At 45.6% G+C, this 25,568-nt stretch overlaps 1 protein-coding gene across 3 annotated transcripts in view; it reads left to right on the top strand.

Moving 5' to 3' along the window:
* DYM (dymeclin) overlaps window positions 1-17,414 on the top strand; it is a 408,809-nt gene extending 391,395 nt beyond the window's left edge. For all 3 annotated transcript variants that reach the window (XM_088476488.1, XM_088476487.1, XM_088476489.1), the window contains one exon: window positions 15,286-17,414. In XM_088476488.1, the coding sequence (XP_088332614.1) occupies window positions 15,286-15,435 (150 nt within the window). In that variant the 3' untranslated portion in view covers window positions 15,436-17,414. The remainder of the gene's footprint in view (window positions 1-15,285) is intronic.
* The last annotated feature ends 8,154 nt before the right edge of the window (window positions 17,415-25,568 follow it).

The raw sequence follows: 25,568 nt of genomic DNA on the forward strand, positions 1-25,568 counted from the left end.
ATAAATAAGGTCAGGGGAGTCGCCATATTATAGTGCCCAGCAAAACTACTAACTTGCTGCATGAGCTAGATAGAATCTTAGTAAATTTGGTGGATTAGATTGTGGTCATTCTGCTTTATACATTTATCCCTAGAAATGCTTGTCCATTAATATGGTCCCTGTTTTTTTGTGTCCTGGCCAGCTGAACACGCTCTCTCTCTCTTGTCAATCTTAGTCTGTTCTTCTGTAACTTTGTGATTTTTTTATTTTTTTTTATAATGTAAAAACAAAACATTATATTAAACTTTAGAAACATGATGGAGGTTTTAGTGCTCTAAGATCCACCGACACTGTACCATACAGGGGGTGATTCGATTCGGGCTCCGCGGCAAACGTAGCTGTAAAATATTTAAAAATGAGTTTGACACGATCACCCAACAACTGCATCTGTGCACTTGTCTGTCCTGCACGTGTGACCGTCAGTATACGGTCAGCGTGTCCCAGAAGTCATTTCTTACACAGGGATGAATGAGATATCTTTGTTGTGTCATGGGTTCCTCATTTTATCAGAGAACAAGTGCTCCCTGTATCAGTAAGGTCACAGTACATATAGAAATACGGAACTCCGGGAGCCAGACGAGCGACTGGTCGCTGAGGTTATTGTGAGGACAGGATCCTCTTTCCAGAGTACAGGAACATGACACAATAAACCAATGTTACACCTCCCATTGCCGATAATGACAGGTTCGTATTATTATTATTATTATCCTTTATTAATATGGCGCCACAAAGGTTCTGCAGCGCCTTACACAGTACATAAATGAGCACACAAGAAAAACAGTTAATAGTAATATAAAACAATGCAGGACAAGGACATGGTTTATACACATAGCTGCATAACACAAGCAGCAGGACATGAGCAACCAGGTGTTCGGTGCATTGTGGGGAGTTAGGAGTAAATGATACTATAAGTAGGGGGAGGAGAAGCACGTGAGGATGAGGGCCCTGCTCGTGAGAGCTTACATTCTAAAGGGGAGGGGCAGACAGACGGGCGACACAGATGGGATAGATAGTGAGGAAGGAGCATGGAGCAGTGGGTTAGGATATATGTTGCAGAATGTGTGTATTTAAGATGACCTGATATGTTAAAATTCATTCCTTCATTCATTTACCTCTATAACAAAAAAATAGATATTGTTATTTACATGAGAGATGTACAAAATAAAGTTGTAGCACTTTAATTATTGTGTATTAAATTTTAGCACCTAAATACATCCCGATAGACAATGGATATATTATGGGACTGTCCCGCCATCCTAAAACAGTAGTGTATACTTTAGTCCCAGCTGCTGGGTGCTATGCCATGCTCCTGTGAGTGGGTGCATCTCACATGCTAGACCCATCCCCAACATGCTGTGGTTCCACAGGATGTTGCAGTATCCGGGCCCAGAATTTCTCTTGGCAGCCCTGGAGGCGACAGGCAGAACCAGGTTGGCATAGTGGTGGGGTAGCAAGGTCGTATCACATGGCAACAGAATAAAGGTGAGGGGCGCAAAGTGTGCGGCGTGCAGGTAGCCTTTATAAGGACTACTTTGCTGGTAGGTGCGGTGATAGCGATGTCTTTGCTTTCTCCTCTGCCGGAAATGTTTGTATATAGGGCCGGAGTCGGGTGCATGTCCAAATAGAGACGGATATCTGAAAATTGAGCATGCGCCGTAGGAAACAAGCCGATGGATCGATCTGTCTATTGACGGACAACGCTATCTGTGAGAGGGCAATTCTAGGCGGCAACCCTGTAATTGCACAGAACTGGTCCATCTAGCGGGAGTGTGCACCAACTTCTGTGCTCATTCATAGCGTGCGAACGGAGATGGGATGCGGTCATAATCCCGGCAAGTGGGATACCGGCGCCAGAATCCCGACCGCCGGCATCACGAAGGTAAGTAGTGGGGACAGGGGGAAGGTTGGGCATATATTATATAGTGCATATATTACTGTCAGTCTACCTCCTGGTCCCTGGGACACAGGAAGGCAAAGTAACTTTTCCATGACCACAAGTGGGTTCCCCCCGGGGTTTGAACCAGGGACCCTCCGTGCTTCCGTTGCATCATTAACCCCTGAGCTACGCCTTACTTTAGCCCCTTCATCTGGTGAGTCTGTTGCTTTCCCAGCATGATGCAGGAATGACACAGATGAGAAATAGAGGACAGTCACGGTGAGTAGGTGCTGTGGAGCCAGACACAGGACAGTAATAGAGAAAGTATGTACTCTTGTAATGTGAGGTTTCAGTTAAACCCCTCTGAGCCTCCACGGCTCTGCTGTTGTGCTCATATGCTCAGTCCTCTGGCACCAAATAGCCATTATTATATTAGAGGGTGAGCTATGTATAACACTGTGCAGCTGTACTGTATTCTATATTCTCGGCAAGGCTTCCATTGTCCCCCCCACCACGTGAGAAATAATTGCATTATTAACATATTGGCGATTGTGCCTTGGACTAGAAGCAACATGAAATCTGCATCTGCTTTCTGAGCAGTCCCATCGTCGCAGAGCGACTGCTTGCGGTAGGTTAATTCTCGCATCGCTAGCCTTACATCTGTTTCAAGGGCTTCCTGTGGCTTTTGATAAAGTCACGTGATTGGAACTGCAGACAGTCTGAAATGTATTTGGACTGTTTAACTTTTTTTTGTACCTCTGTCCAAACCACTGACTTAAACTTCTGCATTTAGCTCACGCAATGTCCCGCTCTGGCTGCAGCCTCTGCGTCGTGTTTTGTGTTTCTTCCCTGTCTCTGGGTTGCAAAAGAAAATACTGATCCAAATGGGACGGGTGACAAAAGCCATCAAAGCAGGATTCACATATAAAGTGCGAGTGCCTGGAATGTCCTCATTATGCATAGCCCTTGGAGGGTCTCACCGCTGACCAGTAATAAGAACAGTACAGCTACTTCCCAGGAGTCGCTGTTGCTCGGCAAGACGGGCCAAGTGTTGTAGCGCTACATTGTAATTTGGCCATCTTTTGACACTATTTCAACAAACATGAGAAATGCCAGGTCCTGTTCATGAGAATAGTGGTAAATATGCAGAGAAGTAAGGTTCTGCCCAAAGAATAAATTACCCCCATGTGTCTTCAGTTACAGGCTGGTATCAACTCCCATGAAATTGTTCCTGCCGACTACGCAAAGTGGGGTCAGCAGCCGTAAATGCACGTCGGTCCTGCCGGCGTATTCCTGCTCCAGAGCTGAGCAGATGATACTCCAGGTGACGCGGACTCGTATGTAATCCAGTCACGTCTCCTCTTGTGGTTGATCGGCATAACTGGGTGGCAATAGGGCATCTGCATGTAGGCTAAGATTAGCGAGGACGCGGCAATGGCATTGCTGGATGATGCAGAGATGTGCGTGCACATAAATTTGTCTGTTCTCAGACGGGTCTTTTGCATCAAACATATAGTAGGACTGGGGCAAGTGCACACGAACAATGGCGACAACGGTGATACCGAGCGTGTGGATGGTGGCTGTCCGGCAGAGATGCGTACAACACTGCATGCGGGCAAATATACGCACTTAGTTCAATGCATGCAATGCGAGTGCAATTACAGCCAACTTGTGGTCATCTCTACACCTGCACTGTTATCTGTGCTGAAGCAAAGGTAGGAACCAGTGACATCACTAAGGCATGAGCTGCTTGTGGACTCGTACCCTCGGGTGTCAGTGATGTCATTGGTTCCTAGCTGCTACTGCCGGAAAAAGGCCACAGGTACAATTCAACATTCTATATAAACTGAGGGTTGTAGTGACCGTAATGCGGGCCAGACATGGAGCTGTCGGGGTGGCCATTCTGGTCCTTTTCAGCTTTTGCACCTGTGTGAGGCGAAAAAACCACAAACCCCATTGTAATCCCCATTTTTCCAGTAAGCTTATACATCCTCTGGGCGATCCATTGTCACCATTGCTAACAGTTACTTATATAGCATCAGCAATTTACAATTGCAGTGCTTCCCAACCACGGTCCTCAAGGCACACTAACAGTCCTGGTTTTAGTGATATCCATGCTTAAGCACAGATGGTTAAATCAAAATAACTGAGGTACTAATTAAGTCACCTGTGCCCAGCTATGGCTAGCCTTAAAACCTGGACTGTTATTGTGCCTTGAGGACCGTGGTTGGGAACCCCTGCACAATTGGGAACAAATGGTAATAAAAGAAGACTGGGTCATAATAGACAGGCAAAGAGGTAGGAGGGCCCTGCTCGGAAGCTTACAACCATTATACAAGGAGATGCTTTCTAGAACCAGTTATGTGCATTAATGTAACCTGAGGCACCTGTCCTGCACGTGACATATATAACAGCCAGTTGACAGGTGTGCACGAAATAGGGACAAAATAATTTGTACTACTATCCAAGTAAGCCATGCCCATTATTCACAAGCCACACCCCCTTTTTACCCAGCACATTGGAGAGGGACCTGGAGGAGGGTGATTACCAGCAGTCAGGGGGCGGAGCGATGGGCTGCCCCTTACTGAGCACTCTATACCAGTAGAGGAATTGGGTCACCTGTCATTTAGAACTGGTTCCAGGTGCAAGCAATATTTATAAAACTAGTCCCCAGGGAATGAATGTGCTGCAGCAATATTATGGATGCGGTGGACACTTCAATATTAGAGAATTATATTTAATCATTTAGATTTGGCCATAAAGATTCCAAACTGAAAAAATAAATGCAAGTGATAACCAGTGGAAAGAACGGAGACTTCTGATAGTTGTGTATTCCAAGAGCAACAGACATCTGTCCATGAGACCCTGAGCTCCTGGAAGATAAGGGTCACCTCCATTATTAAATGCACGGGACAAACTTCGTCCCCCTCGTTGTAATCATGTGGCAGAGCGGCAGTTTATTATTAGTCCTAGCCCCATCCTCATAAATAATGGCTCAGTATTATCTCCCCTTTGCGATTACAGCAGGGAGGCTTTTTATCTGTAGTCCTGTTGACTTAAGATACAATTAGGAGCAGACATGGGCCAGTTCTCATGACTTGTTCTGTGGCTGGGATCAGCCTCCCATGAGTAGTAGTTTTGGGTGATAGCATCCAGGATCACAGCGGGGTCACACGTCCACTACGTTGCTTACTGCTAACGCGTTCTTACCCGCCAGGGTTCCCATCGGCTTCTGCATATGCACTCAGCACTGGCTGCTTGATGCATTCACTCATACATGGCTGCCTATATGCATTTTATACATTTTGCATTCATTTTCTGTTTTTCATGATGGTATAAGCGCCTTTGCAGTATTTCCCTGTTTAACTCATGCATAGCTGCCTATATGCAGTGGAGGTAGCCATTTTGTGGGCTGATGCAATGGTTATGCAGTCACTAGGAGCCGGTGATGTCACCGCACTGTTACTGCTCCCACCAATCAATGCTCTCAAAATCTGGTCAGACTTTATATGATCGCTCAGAGCGAAGACCCTGGGTTCACCCGGAAGTAATCAGTGACCCCCGTTACAATTAGTTTTACCAGTTTCCCTATAGGTTTGATTATTGGCTGAGGATGAAAAATTAGTAGCCTCATTAATACAAAATCTGCAAGTATAGTTTAGTTATGTCTTCCATTAATTCCCTACAGTTGATGCCTCATTCAATGGAAAACTTGTAACTTATGTAATATGTGGTATTTTTTGGTATTTATTTTTGTGTTAATTTGGGCCCTAATTTGCGTGCAGCCATATTAAGCCCATGACCAATCATATCACTCTGTGGGTGCCGTTAGATCACCTCAGCCAGAGTAAATAGATGAACAGTATGAGACATATTTATTATCTGTTATGTAAAAGGCTCCACGAAGTGTCCGCAACACTGCGGACAAACATAAAAACATTGCACAATACAGAGCAGTGGCGTATCTACAATAAATACAGAGTGTGCAGGAGGGTCCCACATCCACGTACCCTGTACCCATGTATTATAATCTCCTCTCTGGAGTCTTGCGTCGTAGCTGCAGAAATCACCGGGAAAATGGCGCAGTACAGAAGTTACAGGTAACATGGTGCGGGCGCCATGTTCCCGGAGACCTGCACATGCGCAGTGTATTCTGGCAGAGTGCCAGAGTCTACTGCACCGCGAGAGAGAGACCTCCTCCCCTGTAACAGAGCATAGGTACAATACGCAACAGCATAGCATCAGTACAAAGCATTACTGTAACACCAGGGAGGAGCGAGTTGCTGATGCTAGAATGCCAGCAAGACATGACACTTGTAGAGACACAGGTCCTCATTCAGACCCGCTTCTAAGCGGGTCGATGTTTAGGCCCTGCGCACGCGCAAGCCTCGGAGCAAGAGAGAAATTCTCTCGCTCCGGAGCTCACTACGAAAGGTGCGGCTGTCGATGTTGATCGACAGCTCGACACGTTTTGTAGGCGTGGCGGGGGGTGGTTTCACAAACTGAGGCGTTCCTTAAGGAACGCATGCCGTTTTGTGGGCGGCCGCACTGACAGCAGTGATGTCAGTGGAGAGCTTCCTGCTCGATCAGGGCAGGAAGCTCCCTGGGGCTTGCGGTTGCCGAGACCCAACCTTAGGGTCACTTCGCAAGTCCCGATGGTCGCAATGGTCTTGACCATCGTGACCATCAACCTGGTCGGTCGCTAAAGCTGTGTGTGGTAACCCACAGCTTAGCTAGTGACCAGGAGGCCGCACTTCAAAAGGCAAGCGGCCGCCCTCATTCAGAGCGACCGCTCGCATTTTGCGAGCGCCTCTGAATGAGGGCCACAGTGTGTACCTGTACACAGACTGCAGGTCAATACAACACAAAGCAGCGTTAATGAGATATTTACTTCAGTTAGCCTGTATTCTATACTTACATATACAAAATGAGTGTCCTTTAAAAGAGAGATCCAATAAGATTATTTTTGACCATCTAATGGGGCCCATCCATCAGCGATGGATTGCCGCGATGCTGCTACCCGGCATCGCGGGATTGCAGAAATCCAACATGTTGAATTTTGCCGATTTGACGACCGCGATCAAAAAATTATCGCGATCGTCAAATCGCCGACATTTAACATGAAAAATGTCTGCAGTCCGGCGACGGATCGCAGAACATCGATGGTGGAAGATCGGCGTTTCCACACGGAAACGCCGGCACGTCCCACCGCATCACTGGATCGCAAAAACCTGTCTCTGATGTATGGCCACCTTTATGTTTCATTATGAAGAGTGTGAAGTGGTCACTTGTATTATGCAGTTATGTTGGTGTAGAATAAAGTTAGAGCCTTATGTAAGTGTCTGGGTGTGGTCCTCTGTACATTACCACAGACATGGCTCCCTGTTAAGGTCATGCTTATGTATCATGCATATTATAGGGCTGAACTGTTTCAGAGTTCTCATAGGGCTTATTCTTTGAAGTGTAATCCAAATAGTACCAGCTAACTCTTCCTCTGACAGTGAAGTATAAAAGGACCTAGTCACGACAAAGTCCCATTGGGGGCATGCCACGTCCAGCACTTATAAAGTCCTGAGTTTCCTCTTCCCCCCAAAGCACGCACTTTAAATGTGCGCGTGTGTCACAACCGTTTTGCATATTGTCACATAGCAACTGCGTATACAGACGGCGTGGTGATGATTTTAGCATACAAATATGAATGGGGCGGATTGATAGTATAAAGCACTTATCACGTGACATACAAGCTTTTCTTTTTTTCTGCCGATTTCTCTATTTATTCCCATGAGCTGTAAAATTAGTAACTTGTAATATTTGCACCTGTGAAATATTCACCTCATTCCACATTTAGTTGATTTAACGTCTACAGCTCCCTAAGGGCCGACCGTCATGCGTGAATGGTGCGAGAGATATCCTGAGCGGAGACCTAACTTCTGCTCATACAGTCCCTACAGAGTTTGGCCCCTGTGACTGGTGTTGCCCTGTGGAACACGGACATATGCGAGGTGGCGTGACATCGGGACTAGCTGCCCTTCAGATGAGGAACGTCTTTGGTCTTCCGCCTAGACAAAGCCATTTTTAATGCTTTTGAAGTCACCAGAATAGTTTTACGTGGGAATGAATAGTCCTTAGGCCGCTTTTGATAACATGGTCCTTTTGTGTCGCGTATAATGTTTAGGAGCACTGGAGAAACCGGTTTTATAACCCACTGTATGGTCTCTAAGCACTTAGACCCAGAAATAGGGTGTAATGAAGTCCCAGTGACGACACGCCTTATTAATCAGTTTATTAATAATGACATCCATCCGTCTCCGTAGCGCTGCGTGCCGCAGCCAGCTCCCCGGCACCCATTTTGAGTAGACGGACAACGTTGACCTTCACTCACCAGCCACTTCAAACTGCTGGCGGAGACCCGCGAGCTTTCATAGCTACAGGTTACAGATCCCCCGGCTTAGAAGATTGGCACAAGGTTAAAAGAACCTTTCATTCTGGAACTACTCCTTCAAATCTTCCTGTGATCAAAAGTTATTTAACTTTTACTTTTTGACAGCGTGCATGAGGTTAGCTTAAACCTTGGCTGCAGCAGAGTCCACATCACTGGGGCTGTGTAACCGTAACCTCTTAGCTTTGCTACATCAACAGCGCTGCCCGTCATCATCCTGACAAATGGTTTCCAAGCTGGGCTGTCAGTCTGACACAGAATAACTGCTTTCTCTTTTATTTCTTGGGAAGCGACATCCTTTAGGCTGATGTCAAGGAGGGGGGGGGGGGGGGGGACATGTGATGTGTTTTTATACCAGACGAGAATCAATAAATATGCCCCAATTACGTCTCCTTCTCTAATAGCGAGCGTGCCTGGCCATTTTATATGTAAGTGATAAATTATACGCCCAGCCTGGAATGAGGGACACAATTAACATAATCTCTAGACTGGCCTGATAACAATTGTAACAGATATTCAATTGAATGTCCTTCCCCAAAGAGCTTACATTCTGCGCCGTCTATGGGACAGCGTACCGGAAATGGGGAGCGATGGTTATTGATAAAGAGCAGTGCAAGGAGACGTGCTGAAAGGAAATGTAATTAGATTACAAAAGCCATCTCCTGTTTCTGAAGGAGATCTATGTTACAAGGCCGTGACTGTAGGGGGCGCTAGATATTGCCACTTATTCTGAGGGGCACACAGGTAAGGTGTTTTATTAAAGGGTTGATTTATCATGTGTCATTTTTATTGATTTAATTTATTTTAAAAAATGACGGAGGGCTAATAGAAGCCCATTAAAAAAAAAAAATACACAAAACAATTACATAGTAAACATGAAGGTTTCATAATTAATGTTATTCAAAGTGAGGAAGATTATTGCCAATTCCTGCAAAAACTTACTGGTGAATCCTACTGTTTTTTTTTAGTTAAACCATTTACCACTTCTGGCTACCTTAGTCCATTAGATAGTTTATGGGAAAGGTTCCTGGACTGCACACCCTGATATATATAATGGGAGGTGCTACCTTAGTCCATTAGTTTATAGGAAGGTTCCTGGACTGCACACCCTGATATATATATAATGGGAGGTGCTACCTTAGTCCATTAGATAGTTTATAGGAAAGGTTCCTGGACTGCACACCCTGAATATATATAATGGGAGGTGCTACCTTAGTCCATTAGTTTATGGGCAGCACAGACGGTGTAATGGTAGCATTACTGCCTCACAGCACTGAGGTCGTTGGTTCGATACCCACTACGGCCCTAACTGTGTGGAGTTTGTATATTCTCCCTGTGCTTGCGTGGGTTTCCCCCGGGTACTCTGGTTTCCTCCCACACTCCAAAAATATACTGGTAGGTTAATTGGCTCCTAACGAAATTACCCATAGTGTGTAAGTGTGTGCACATGTCGTAGGGAATATAGAGTGTAAGCTCCACTGGGGCAGGGACTGATGTGAATGGCCAAATATTCTCTGTAAAGCGCTGCGGAAAATGTGTGCGCTATATAAATAACTGGTAATAAATAAATAATAAATAAATAGGAAGGTTCCTGGACTGCACACCCTGATATATATAATGGGAGGTGCTACCTTAGTCCATTAGATAGTTTGAAGGTAGGTTCCTGGACTGCACACCCTGATATATATAATGGGAGGTGCTACCTTAGTCCATTAGATAGTTTGAAGGTAGGTTCCTGGACTGCACACCCTGATATATATAATGGGAGGTGCTACCTTAGTCCATTGGATAGTTTATAGGAAAGGTTCCTGGACTGCACACCCTGATTATATATAATGTGAGGTGCTACCTTAGTCCATTAGATAGTTGCCTGCTAAAATAAAATTGCCCGTTCATAGGGCAAATTGCGCACCCACATCCCCATCCTCTGCTTCGTCGTCCGGTTTGAAATCCATAGTGTGGGAAACACTGCACAGTGGTGTTCAGACTTGCTGGTGCCAGACAGATGGACGGCTGGGGGAGGGGGTGGGAGTGTACGTGACATAGCCCTCCTACAGTTTGGGTTAATACATTGCTGGTAATGTTAGATACACTCTGCTAGGGGATGTAGTTTGGAAGCAGACGGTCTAAATGTCGACCACCGGCTTCCAGACTTTCTAATCCCGGTATGGTACTTATGACCGACATACCGAACGAAGGTGCACCGGGCAGGGGGGGGGGTCAAGTTTAGGGCTCCCCGGGGGGACTTAGGATTAGGCTAGGGGAAGGGGGTTAGGGTTAGGGACCCCCGGGGGGAGGTTAGGGATTAGGCACCCCCCCTGGGAGACTTAGGTTTAGGCAGCGGGGAAGGGGGGGTTAGGTTTTGGCACTTAGAGGGGGGATTAGGGTTAGGCACCCCTGAGGGAGGGTTGGGGGGGGAATTAGGTTAGCGATACTTACCTTAGGGACGACCGGGCTTTTCACCCTTGTCGGGCTGCTGCTGTCAGGATTTGAACCGCCGGCCATGCGTCTGGCGGTAATACCTACTACACCCTCTGCTAGAGAGGGCATCTGACTGACTAGCCAAACTCATCCTCTTCTGTATAAATCTCAATTCTAATGAATCCATGCAGAGGATATTGGGCATCTCTCTAAATGATACAGTGCAGGAAGTGACACAGGATGCCATGATGAATAAACACCACCCAAACTACACAGGGTACAAACATAGGGGCCTCTAATTCCTGGCACAGAGAGAGGGCTGCACGAAAATCAGACTGTTGGTGGCTATGTATATATACATAGATATATATTGTACCATGACTGAACCCAGCAGGCAATGAAATTAAAGCAAGGCAGCGGCTGGTCAGAAAATGCCTGTGCACCATTCAGTTACTTGCATTATTATCTTGATTTAAAGCACTAAAATATCCGCGCGAGCATGATCCATGGGTAAATCTGCTGGATAAATGTGGAAGAATATTGTCATATACAGAAGTGTCCACCTACATCTGTTCTCTGTGTGCTACAAGTCACGTTACACATAAAGCGGGAGCGCCGTGCAACTTGGTGGTACCGATTGTCTATTTGTACGACTTCTTCCCTTTAAATGCGTCTTATTTGCAAAGTGATGCAAATAGGACGCACAGGCAGGTTCTGCTGATTAAAATGACATATGGCATGCCTATATTCTCTGTGTGTGACTGTGGGTGTATTAGCATGAGAAATGCTACGTTGCAGTATCAGCTGTGACACTGCGGCTGTATCTGCATGAGACATACTACGTTGCAGTGTCAGCTGTGACACTGCGGGTGTATCTGCATGAGAAATGCTACGTTGCAGTGTCAGCTGTGACACTGCGGGTGTATCTGCATGAGACATGCTACGTTGCAGTGTCAGCTGTGACACTGTAATGTAGCATTTCGCAAGCAGATACACCCGCAGTTACACACAGAATATAGGCATGCCATATATCATTTTAATCAGCAGAAGCTGCTTGTGTGTCCTATTCGCATCACTTTGCAAAAAAAGACGCATTTTAAGGGAAAATGCCGCATGAAAAGGCGCTCAGCACTGCCGAGTCGCAGCATCGTGCGACTAGAAGGGCTACTGTATTTAAGGAAGTAAGATGTATGTGGACACATCTGTATACATGAGACTATTATGTAACACTGTGAATGACTGAAGTATCTGATAATCTGGATTTCCTGTGCGTAGAGAATCTGTATTTATTGTCCTGTCTACTGATGAGATAGTTACTATCCTAGATTAATGCAATGCATATTATAACAACGTAAAACTTGAAGGGAATATAAAAAAAAAAAGACATTGTTTGCGCCCAGAGGAAGCAGCACTGTGACGTTACTGTGAATGTAGGCTCCTATGTCTGGGTCACCCTAGTAGACAATGAAGCACTCTACAAAGATTAATCACTCAGCACCACTATGATAGTGACATTGTCTGCAATGGGAGTTTTCATTATCCGAGTATTGAATTACTTCTAGTGTTTGTAGTGTAGGTGGTAAACACGTATAGAGGACCTATTAGAGGAATCATCACATATTAACCAGTTCTGCCGGCTCTCTCCCATTCAGTACATTTCTTTGACATTACACAATGCGTTTCCCTTTTTCCCAGCCTCTCAGGGCGCGCAGACTTCAATGACTTTCACCCATTGTTCCCGTAACATAAGATCACTGTACTGTGTGTTCTGCCACAGACTACGATGATTGCACAGAGTCCCGATCTAAGCACACAGCTGCCATCCGCACTCACGGAGTCAGGGGCTCCAGAATTATTGGCACCCGCCATAAAGACAAACATAAAAAGCAGCGCAGATAAAGAGCCTGCACGTTATGGCCCAAAAAAAAAAAAAAAAAAGGGAAACGACAGACTTTTATTCTAAACAATGCTTTCAAAACAAATACCTTTTATACCAGTGATATTATTTTTTTTCCTAAAACAAAAAACGTTTCAAAATTTTTGTTTTGGTTCCAAAAAAAAAATAAAAAAAATCAAGCGCAATTTAAAATGCAACAAAATTCAACTTTATTATTTCCCAAGGAGCCCTTTTTTTGTTTCACAGGGGTATAAATATTTATTTATTTATTAACAGTTTCTTATATAGCGCAGCAAATTCCGATAAGAGGTGTAGAACTGGGGAATCCGCTGCCCCCGATAATTGAAGTAGATATTTTGTTCTGGTTAGTTTTACTGCCTCTCAGGGAAGGAAAGGAATCCAGAATCCTCCCTTAGTAGATATGGGTGGGTGCGTTTTCTCCTGAGTGCAGGTTTAGCGCACCTACAGGATATTGTAGTCCTTTCTGCAACGAATGGTAAAACGATAACTTCACGGATAATCTTTAAAAAGCATGAAATAGTCGTGGAAAAATTATTTTTAGTTTAACTTGATACAATTGCTCGATACTGACAGTGTGGTAATCTATAGCAGAATGCAATTTAACGCATTACATGGGTTATCTGTATACAACAGAACGGGTTGTGATGTGCAGTCAGTGTTTTTTGGTATACAGTCCCTGAAGAAAAGAACAGTATTCACCCAGTGTGTCGAAATGTCTTATGTTATTTAAAATGTTGCATTATTTAATGAAAGCCAGGGACCTAATTGGGATGGACTACTAATAAATATGATTAGCATTTAGTCCGTATCCTGTATAGTCATTTACGCCTTTTGCAACTGTGCCCAAGTATATTTACTTGTGGGTAGAGCGGCGATATTTTTATGGTTTACCGTAATTCCGTGTGACTGTGGTGGTCCCATGCCCAGCACACCTGATCATATATCTACCATGTCAGCATCATGCTTATGTTGCCTAATGAAGCATACACACGGTCAGATGTGTCAGGTGAACGATTTGACCAACGATCTGAACGATTTCAGACAGTGTTAAAATGAATGGAATCATCAAAGTCATACTTACCGACAATCAGCTCCAGCCTTCCGGGGAGGGAGCTGATTGTCGGCTAATAGCAGGGGGCGGGACCGGCCATTGGGGGCGGAGCCGGGCAGGGGCGGCCATTTGGTGGCACACTGGGGGCGGGGACACACGATCGCGTCATTGAGACTCCGCCCCCTCTTCACAATGCCGTTATTTTCAGCATTGTGCAGCAGGGGGCGGGGCCACGATGACGCGATTCTGCGCGAATCACGTCACCGGGGCCCCCCCACTGCGGGGGTTTCCGTTTTTTTCAGAGGGGAGGTCGGGAGGGTCGCAAGCTTCCGGGAGGCTTGCCTGCCTTTCCGGGGGGCCAGGAGCGGCACCCGAAAATCGGGAGGCTCCCGGCCAAATCGGGAGGGTAGGCAAGGCTGATCCAAGTCTGACTGCAAACACATCAGATGTCAGATATCGTTATCTGACCAGCAGGAACGCGCATCGTATCATTCATCTGACAAACATGTCAGATTTTCCTTCAGATATGAACGATTTTTAAATTCATTATCGTTCAGATCTGAAGAAAACTCTGACCGTGTGTATGCACCATAATAGACTTTATATCTGCCTTCCTGCTTGTGGTACTGGCTGTTGCTACAGTACTTCATTCTGAATGTTCACTTACTTGATGCACTTTGCACTTTGATATATTACTGTATTTCTGTGTGACTTTTTATGTTGTTTTTTGTTTGTTTTTTGATTGAATAACTGCAACATTTAAAAAAAAAAAAATAACATTCACTGCTCACGATGGAGGCGGCCATTTTGTTACCTGAACCAATATCCTAAGGCATGAGCTGAACTGTGAACTAGTGACGTCTTTTTGTGCCTCAGTGACATCACTTGTTCCTAGTGAACTGGTATTCTGACGCAGATTGAGTCAGGCACAGAATGGGCGACCCAGCTTGGGGGTACTTGTCAGGTACAATCATGGGCGTTTCTAGAGAGAAGGGGGCCCGTGTGCAGTCTCCGACACGGGCCCCCTCCTCTCCGCCCGGCGGCCGGCAGCGCACTGAGCTGTGCGCGGCCAGCGCCGGAGTTATAGACTCTGGGCACTAGAGTGTGCTCAGAGTCTATAGAGTATGCGCAGGTCACCGGGAAAATGGCAGTGCCGGCCATTTCCCTGTACTGCACATGCGCAAACAACAGGAAAATGGCCGCGGCGGCCATTTTCCAGTCGTTTTACAGCGCTGGACGCTAGAGATAAGTAATATTATGGGTGCAGGGTGTGCGATGCAGGCCCCCCTGGACCCAGGGGCCCGTGTTCCCCGCACACCCTGCACCCATTATAGATACGCCCCTGGATACAATGTAATGTTCTGCAACAAAATGACATACAAGCTGAATTCATTAGATAAGGTCTCTCTCTTTAACAATTGCAGATGAATACATTAAGGTTTCCTCACCCTGACTACTGATACTAATAAATGGGCTACTTACTATGGTTCTCATGTCCCTACTTTCCTGCATTATACAGTAACGTGTCTTGTTTACCGTAGAAGTTTCCTGAGCTGAAGTTCAAGTATGTGGAAGAAGAGCAGCCGGAGGAGTTCTTCATCCCGTACGTCTGGTCCTTAGTGTACAACTCTGCCGTCGGCCTGTACTGGAACCCGCAGGACATTCAGCTGTTCACCATGGACTCTGGCTGAGCGCGTCCCTATGGGCAGACAGAACGCTTTGTCACACGGCTCCACTGCATGGAGGGGAGCGCAAGACCTCGCACCGCTATTTCCCAGCCCCCGTTGGCTGTCCTGCCTTCACGGGATGAGGCCTGTGCTAAGGTTGTACGCAGCGTCTGATTTTTATATATCGCTTCCACCCAGGGTCACTGACATCACAATCCACACAGCGTCTTCAAGTTTACGTGGGGTGTTTTTTTTTGTTTTTTCCTCTTGTTTGCTTATTATATTTAATCCTATGGTACAAAGAGATGACCGATATTTTTATTTCCAGAGCAGAGGGAAAGAGCAGTTTTAAATTCATCAATTTTGTTTACATTTAATCTAATAAAGCTGTGACAACAACGGCATTTGCGTCGCGATTGTTTCCCACTTGCCTCTGAACCCAAGTCTGTCCCTAAGCCGCATCGCGCTATAGTACTCTCGTGTTCTCCTTTGGGGCTGTACTTAATGATGTAGTCACAGGACAGTCAGACTGCAGATAATCTGTAACTCCCATCTACCAGGACACACAGAATATACAGAATTACCCCCCCCCCCCCGCCCCAATGACCGCATTAAACACCTGTCACCATGAAATATCCCTTTCCGGCTAATTATACCCTGACTCCTCCCTTTCCTGTTGTCTAATATCTTTGGCTTCATCATGCAAATGAGAGGGAGGAGACAGAATCCGTAGGCAATCTTGCAGTATAAAAAGAAAGCTTGGACCTTCCACTGCCCTCCGAGGAGAATATCAAAATAATAATTATAATAATCTTGTTTGGGTGTCTACAGAGCATTCCTCTGGCGTTTATTGCTCTCATTGCTCGTGGCCTCCCGAGGGAAATGGCCGGCATAAATGAGCCCTAAATATTGGATCGTTATGTAAGCCACTAGTAGAGCTTCCATTTTCTTGCGCCGGCTTATGTTAAGGTACTCTGCTTGGATATTTACTGGAGTGGGGGGATGTTGAGTGAACCGTGTATATAATGCATATTTATTTTGGTAATTGTGAATACATAACTTAGCCAGTTTGTAAGGTGACCCTTCTCTGCCTGGGTGCCCTGTGGAACAGTAAGACCCAATGTAAGCCGCCTGGGCCCATTTACACAGCATGCTGAGTGTAGTTGTTCAGCATCCTCATAAGAGGCTCAAATGTCTGTGATGTGACCATGTAGAATACGCTCTGTACAGGTGAAAAACAATAATACATATCGTATATAATGTCACTCAGTACCACATCTGATTATGTAAAACACTAATAGATTCCAAACCTGTGCTCGGTCCTGCGCCTTACAACAAGATCTTTTCCCACTTTGACCAAACTGGACGGCTTGAACACACACACTGTGGGCACCGCAACCAAATTTCTCCACAGTCCTGATGGATTCTGATCAGATGCTGATTGGAATTGCCGGTAATTTTCCACCGCCTTTGAGGCAATTTGGATCGTCTAGGTCTAACGTAGCCCAGATCTCCACCTGTACATATAATGTCGCCAGCTAGACCACAGTACAGTTAGTATAGAGAACGTTCATCTCTTAGCCTGGACAACTCCATATGGCCACCACCAAATTGTGCTCATTATTAGGCTCGGTGGCGATGGTTCAGACCGCTTGGTTTTGTAGCACAACAGAGGGATTTGCGCATTTATTTTGTGTCTTCACTGCTACCTCTTGGTCTCGTGAGAATGGAGAGTAATGTTAGCGTTTCATTTCAGCGGTCACTGAGCCCTGCCATATGGATTGAGCTGTGAGCTATTTTGTTACTGATTGATTGACATTACCCCTCAGCAAGCACAAATGATGTTTGATAAGAATTTAATGACAATTCGTGCCGCCTATACCTGATTATTGATAAAATTGCGAGGAGATTAAGCGCCTGAATGGTGATCACTGCCATGTGCATTCATGTTACACTATGGGTCAGATTTACGCTGTAAAATGTAATAAAATGATCTTTCCAAATCCTGTTTTTTGTGATGTATTTTGTGTGTATAGCGCACTTGTCACCTACTTGTGACTAGAATCAGTGTTCATGAGAATGCAGCCTATTCATTCATGACAGAGCAGTAATTTATGTTAATCATGCGTCAGTGATGTCACTGGTTCTGAGGGATAGATGCATTCTCTGTGATGTCACTGGCTCCTAGTGAATGGATAGGCTGCTCACTCAGTGATGTCACTGGCTCCTAGTGAATGGATAGGCTCCTCACTCAGTGATGTCACTGGCTCCTAGTGAATGGATAGGTCACATTCTTCAAATTGGCCCCCACCCTCATAATGGCTGCCTCCTCTGTGCATGACATTACTATATCCATACAACTTTATAACGTGGATCAAACTATTACACAGGTTGAGTCTCCCATATCCAAATATTCCGAAATACAAAATTTTTTACCATGACTGAGTTAGTGACACCTTTGCTTTCTGATGGTTCAATGTACACAAACTTTGTTTAAGGCACAAAATTATTAAAAATATTGTATAAAATTACCTGCAGGCTGTGTGTATATAACACATAAATGCATTCAGTGTTTAGATTTGGGTCCCATTCCCAAGATATCTCATTATGGTATGCAAATATTCCAAAATACGGAATATTCCGTTATCCAAAATACCCCTGGTACACTGTACACATTGAAAATACAAATACTAATATTGCGCTAGAGACTGGCACTCATCAGATGGTATAAATTTCTGTCAAATAAGGCTGCTAATCCCCAAAAAGGTCCTTTGCCAGAAAGGGCCTACGGAATTAACAATGATGATGTTGGTTTTTTGGGGAGTGCCTAAACTGGATTATACAACTCTATATGGGATCCAATTTTTGTCCCTATTACAGAGTATTGTGAGGTGATAAGGGTGAATTTTATATTCCTACTATCGGGCCTACTATGAGACCTCTTCACCCTGAGTTCACCCAAATACAACTAATAACCTTTCCTTTTAGTACACAGTTTTATTAAAATAAATAAAATCACATTTAAAACTTATTCTCACATATATACATAGACATCTTGACCATTGTGGGACAGATGTTAGTACACTTGCAGTCTCCCTTTATAGGGACAAGCTCTTTCACAGCCTGTAGGGCCCACTCTGGATCTTGATATCTTGTCACCAACGTGTTTCATCATAAATGACTTCCTCGGGGGTCTTGCAATGGTGTATGCTTTAATCCCCGGTGGACTTCAGATAATTGTAAGCCTCCAAACTCTTAATCACATTTGTGGTGCAATCCTGGATACAGGGATGAAACCCAGCGTCTGGTGATGTCTATGCGTTCCAGACTTCAGGCTGTAATTACCTGCAAAGGATTTGCAACAAAGTATTAAAAAGTGAAAGTTAGATTTAGGATTTAGTTTGTCCCATTACTTTTGGCCCCTTAAAAAGTGGGAGGCACATATAGAAACCGTTGTAATTCCTACACCGTTCACCTGATTTGGATGTAATTACCCTCAAATTAAATCTGAAAGTCTGCATTTAAAGCACATCTTGTTTGTATCATTTCAAAGCCATTGTGGTGGTGAATAGAGGCCAAAATATGAAAATTCTGTCAGTGTCCCAATATTTATGCACCTGACTGTATATATATACACCACTACCCATTAGCCTTAACATTAAACCACCTGCCTAATATTGTGTGGGTTCCCCTTGTGCCACCAAAACCGCTCTGACTCGTCGAGGCATTGCATCAGCTTGCCATAGTGCCTTCTCTTCCCCATGTCAACTACACAATCAACATGATGTAACAGAAAACGTGATTCATCAGACTACACTAATGTGCCCATTGACAGGTCAACATGGGCCTACTGACCGGTCTGCGGTTACTTGTGCATTGTGGTTTGCTGTGTATTCTGACACCTTTCCGTCATCGCCAGCATTAACTTTGCATTTAGAGAATTTACATTTAGAATTGCATCTGTCCTGGATTCCTCCAGGCAGTCTGGAAATTGAAAGACCTGTCCAGAGTCTTGCTTATCTTGGACGGGTGATGTCTGGAATTCAGGGACCGGTGTGATCTCCGCCTCCAACAACGCCTTAATCCACCTCGTCATTGTCTACATCCGCCCACCTTCTCTGACTCAGTATCAGGGTGTCAGTGCCAGGAACTGGGAACATGCAGCAATACATGGGTCTCAGGACCTCTTTCAGAGTCGGTCGAAGCAGCCGCACGGTCGTACGCCACCGATGTTCACTATACTGCGCATGCGTAAAGTTCGCAATGCGCGTGCGCAAACTAGCCGCTATGATCAGAAATTTCTCTCTCCTTGAACACAGCCAGGTCGGTAGTGTGAGTGACAGGATGAGGCGTTTGTGGGTGGTAACAGGGGAAGGTGCTTGAAAACAGGGGAGTGGAGATCCGAACGCAGGCGTGCCTCATTATGCGAACGGCGTTTTATGGGAGTGCATACGGTTTATGGGAGTGCATAATTAATAAAGTAGCTTCATGGCACATGTGACATGGGAGGTTTTTACACTGACATGATCGTAGAGCTTAAGAGAGGGTATGGTCAACCTTAAGCTCTACGACCAGTTCCCGATGGTCTCGATTAATCCTTATATGCCCGGAGATGACGTGCAATGCTTACGAGAAGGGGGCGTATTTTTTTGAATTCCGACCGCTTCCTCCCCTTGGTTGGACAGCTACCGATCCGAACTTAGGGCCGCAACTTGCGAGGGAATCATTTGCATATCCGGCCCCTTTTCCCGTACGACCGTGCGGCCGCTTCGACCGACTCTGAATAAGGTCCTCAGTCTCCAGAAAGCACTCTCATGGCTGGGACTAAGAGAAAGCCATAATGACTACAGTGAACACCACCTCCAAAGCCCCCGCCCCCATTTACTTTACAACCATTGTTCATTTTATCCTGACCAATACATATAAGCCACCATTATAAAAAATATTCAAATTGGCTAACTTTTGTAAACCCATTTTTTACTAACATTTGCAGGGTATAGCTGGTGCAGGTGATGGCGACGTTGCTTGGTCTTGTCAGTAAAAAGGCCAGTGTGAGGACAGACGAACAGATACAAAGTTGCTGCATGCAGCTTCAGAAGTGGTGTGTAATGGCTCCGGGAGAGAAGGCTGGAAGCAAGGAAGTGTAACCACCTCTCACCATATTAAGCCTTGCTCTCCGCACAGTGCTGCCCATCATGTGTGGTCTACAAGAACACTTCTCAAGCATGCATCGTATCACTGGTAAATAGTATTGCTCTGAAAAACAAAAATTACATTAGTGTAGAATTGTATGGCAGGTACTGTTGGTAAAGTCTCCTGTTATGTTGTACATGTGACATTACAAGGTAATGTCATTATATTATATTATCAGACTGTGTTATATATACAGGTAAGGCAAGTATATAGGGTCATGAGGGGCTGGCTCTGAGGAATAAAAAATCGTCATGAGAGGCTCTGATGGAAAATAAGGGTATAAAGGCACTCAGGCATGTATAGGGACATAAGGAGCTCTGAGCTGGCATAAGGGCTTGAGGGAGCTCTGAGGCATATAGAGGGACATGAGTGGATTTGGGCTGGCATATGAGGGGCCTCTGAGGGATTTAAAGGCATGCGGTTCTAGGCTTGTAAATGTGAACAAAGGGGCTCTGAGGCATGTAAAGTCGCATGATGAGGCTCTGAGGGATTTAAAGGCATGAGGTGTTCTGGGCTGGCACATAGAGGAGTACAAGGAGACTCTGAGGTATACAAAGGGGCATGATGGGTCTCTGAGGGATTTAAATGGGCATGAGGGGTTCTGGCCTGGCATAGGATGTGCATGGCCTTAAATCTGGTAAAAATGGTTGTAACACTATGGCAGTTTTGACCACACCACCTATCCAGAAATCGGGAAATGAACATGTGGCAACCTTATTTACATTTTGTGTAACATCATCTGATTCCTATTGTCCTCTCATGCTTAGTACAGCCCCGGTTCTGAATCAAAACCTCCTTCGTTTGTTGAGCAGAGAAACACCCAGAAAGGGAGCACTGTCAGGGCCGGCTTCAGCAGGAGCCGCAACCTGTGCAGCGAGGGACCCGGACGCCCCAAACCTTGCACGTGGCTGAAAAGGGGGCGTGGTCTAATTACCACATGTCATGCCCCCTAAATGACACTATTTGGGGGCGTGCCTGCATGGCACGCTTCCCTTTTAACCTCAGGCTGGGGGCGAGCCCAGCACTAAGTAGCTGGGATACCCCCAACTCTCTCATGCGCGCGGCATTCTTCTCCGGGGCCGGCACCGCTTCAGCGGTGGAGGTGCCCAACCTCCCGACCGCACGTGGGACACTTCATCCCATGGGTAGAACAGCGGGGCAGTGCCCTAAAAAGGGGACTGTCCCGGTGTAATCGGGAATGTCTGGGAGGGGTGCGTCCTCTATAGGGTGACGCCCCTGTTTGGCTGCACTGGTCGTACATGCCTCGAGCCGGCCCTGAGTACTGTACTTGCCACGGTTAATTTAGGTTTTATTTTTATTGCATATAATGCATTCCTGCTATATGGGCCACATAACACCGGTTTATATATATTTATCTGGATCTGTGAAACAGGTGGCGGCTAATTTGCAGCAGCCGTGTTAACCCTTCATGCTGTGTGCTGGCTGCAGCCAATGATGACAAATGTGTAGCAGTGATCTGAATGGATATTTCGTGGTGTTTTCATGCCCTGGGCTGTCATTTCCCCCATAGCCTGCACCTCGTGGAATCTGTTTGTTCCATATTGTAACACTCTGGCAGGCGCAGTCTACATACCATATGAGAAGGACATACATTCTATGACCACCCCGCAGAACCCCGCTCTGTGTGTTCCAGCAGCGCAGAGCCTCAGCGCTGACAGCCAGTGTTTCCAATTCCCCACGTCGTATTACTTCACGTCACCGTTCGCTCAAAACACAAAACAGATTTCACAACCAAATGTGTGAACACGATGAAAAGGAAAAGCAGGCAACATCTTCAGAATAACTAACACATGTTCTTATTGCCTTGGTTCAGTGTCTCCCTGCCCCGAGTTGTCTGATCGCACAGCCAGCCATGGTCGTCATTTCTCCCCATGGACCTCAGATGATCCAGAAATACGCTGGTTAGAAATCTGCAGCGGAGATTCCAATGTAATCTGCTAACTTATCCCCAGGACACTAAGCACTTCCTAGGAATGGCCATCGACCATCGATGATTCATAATCATCGATTGGTTTATAGCTGATGTTGAATGTTTTTACCATCGATGGGGGAGAACCAAATGGTTTCCCTCCATCGATGGGACAGCATAACTAAATGTTGTTTTTTTTACAAGGTGGCGGGACATGAAATATTGCTCCACCCACAGCACCCGCAAAGCCCCACCCCCAGGTTTTGATTGGCCCACGGGCCAGTGTATTAAGTAACAGGGATGGCCATCGGTTCGTGAAACAATCGATGGTCATCCATTGCATAGTTGGTAACCATCGATGTCCACTTACTATATCACCATCAATAGTAACACCACCGATGGCCATCAGTAGCCCTTCCCTGGCCATGTGGTCACCTTTACCTTGGTTATGGGTGATAAATAATGTCAGGTGCACTCTAGCAAGCTGTGTTTTTCCGGATTCCCATCTGTAATCTGCCAAAAATCGCACTGTTCCCATTAAACTTTTACAAACCATTCCATAATAACCATTTACTGACAAGGGACGTTATTCTGAGCTGCACGCAAAAGCATCTATCGGTGGGGTCCATCTGTGAATTTATACAAGTGGCACTACAAACTCCTTCCCTTGTGTACATCTGTGCGGCCAATGTGCAAGGACTGAGACGCCCACTTTTAGCGCCTGTGCACGCTGTAATACCGATTGGTGGGTCCACCACCATCGGTCGCGCCATCAAAACTTGCCCCAACCCTATGGCAGGCGCAGTGTCTCCGTCTCACCACGGACCGCTATGCCTGCGGCTGTGTGACTGGGAAGGCAGTTGCCTGCATTGACGCATCCGCTCTCATAACGCGCCCACCGAATGGACCATTTTTGCGTGCACTACTAGCCACCTCCCAATGAGCATCCATCAATTTACCGCAACATCTATAATACCATCTGACCCAAATGCAACAGAACCTTTGTGCCTACACTCTGTGTTCTGCCTGCGCTGAGGACATACTTGCTTACCCTCCCAGAATGGCCCGGGAGGCTCACGAAAAATCAGGTGGTGCTCCCTGCCACCCGGAAAGGTGAACAAGTCTCCCGTGTTTAGGGACACCCAGCCATGGCCGCCCACTTCCCTGATGATGTAGATGGCACAGAGCTGGCCAATGATGCAATTCGTGTTTAATCATGTAATTGTGGCTCCACCCCCTGATTAACAATGGCGGTAATCTCCGCATTGCAGAGCGGGGATGACACTTCATCAAGACCCAGACCCGCCCACATCAGCTGAGACCCACCCCAGGCACTCCCACCAATGCTGAGCACCGCCCCCGTAGAGCCGACCTGGCTGCCTCCTCCTGGAGGAAGCAGCCTAAAGGTTGGCATGTGTGGCTGTGGGGGCTCCAAACATTTTTGCGCATGCGCAGTTGTGAAAAAAAATAAATCACTCAACTACATGATCATGGGCTTTGTGTGCAACTTAGAATCAGGACCAAGGTGTGCACTAGGACCCAGTACATCCGATAAGAATATCATGTGAGGGGGACACTATGGCAGGCATTGAGTGACTGACACACTTTGGGTTACACAGGGTCCGGTGAACAAAGAGGTACAGTACAAATGGAGGATAGGAACATGGTAAATTGGATAATGTTCTCCTCGTATAGGGGCTTACAGTGATAAATGTACCAACACCCAGTGCTCCTTATTGCTGCTATTCACTGTGATTTCAGAGCAGGTTTGAGCGCTATTTATTATTACCCCTGAATCGGGACAGCTGTTTCGATGAGGTACACATTTGGCCCCGATAGTGGGGTTGAAAGTTTTCACTGCTGGGTTCTGTCCTGGCCGTGTTCCTGCGCACTTTTATAGGTGGAGGAATCTAAATGGGTGACTCTTTGCACTCCGGACCTCCTTTCCTTAAGTAGGAGTGAGTTGACACCATCTGAAAAAGGCATTAGCTATCGGCGTCCACTCCAAAATATTCAGATCAATGTCACTAGGATATTACATCTTGCTGGGTATTATCACTGGTATATTACATCTTGCTGGGTATTATCACTGGTATATTATATCTTGCTGGACGTTATCACTGGTATATTATATCTTGCTGGGCATTATCACTGGTATATTATATCTTGCTGGGTATTATCACTGGGATATTACATCTTGCTGGGTATTATCACTGATATATTACATCTTGCTGGGTATTATCACTGATATATTACATCTTGCTGGACATTATCACTAGGATATTACATCTTGCTGGACGTTATCACTGGTATATTACATCTTGCTGGACGTTATCACTGGTATATTATATCTTGCTGGGTATTATCACTGGTATATTACATCTTGCTGGGTATTATCACTGGGATATTACATCTTGCTGGGTATTATCACTGGGATATTACATCTTGCTGGGTATTATCACTAGGATATTACATCTTGCTGGGTATTATCACTGGGATATTACATCTTGCTGGGCATTATCACTTGGATATTACATCTTGCTGGGCGTTATCACTGGGATATTACATCTTGCTGGGCGTGATCACTGGTATTACATCTTGCTGGGCATGATCACTGGAATATTACATCTTGCTGGGCATGATCACTGGGATATTACATCTTGCTGGGCATGATCACTGGGATATTACATCTTGCTGGACGTTATCACTAGGATATTACATCTTGCTGGACGTTATCACTGGTATATTATATCTTGCTGGGTATTATCACTGGGATATTACATCTTGCTGGGCATTATCACTGGGATATTACATCTTGCTGGGTATTATCACTAGGATATTACATCTTGCTGGGTATTATCACTGGGATATTACATCTTGCTGGACATTATCACTAGGATATTACATCTTGCTGGGTATTATCACTAGGATATTGCATCTTGCTGGGTATTATCACTGGTATATTACATCTTGCTGGGTATTATCACTGGGATATTACATCTTGCTGGGCATGATCACTGGGATATTACATCTT

Source organism: Taudactylus pleione, unplaced genomic scaffold (genome assembly GCF_031769625.1).
Source record: "Taudactylus pleione unplaced genomic scaffold, aTauple2 ptg000189l, whole genome shotgun sequence".
NCBI classification, from domain to species: domain Eukaryota; kingdom Metazoa; phylum Chordata; class Amphibia; order Anura; family Myobatrachidae; genus Taudactylus; species Taudactylus pleione.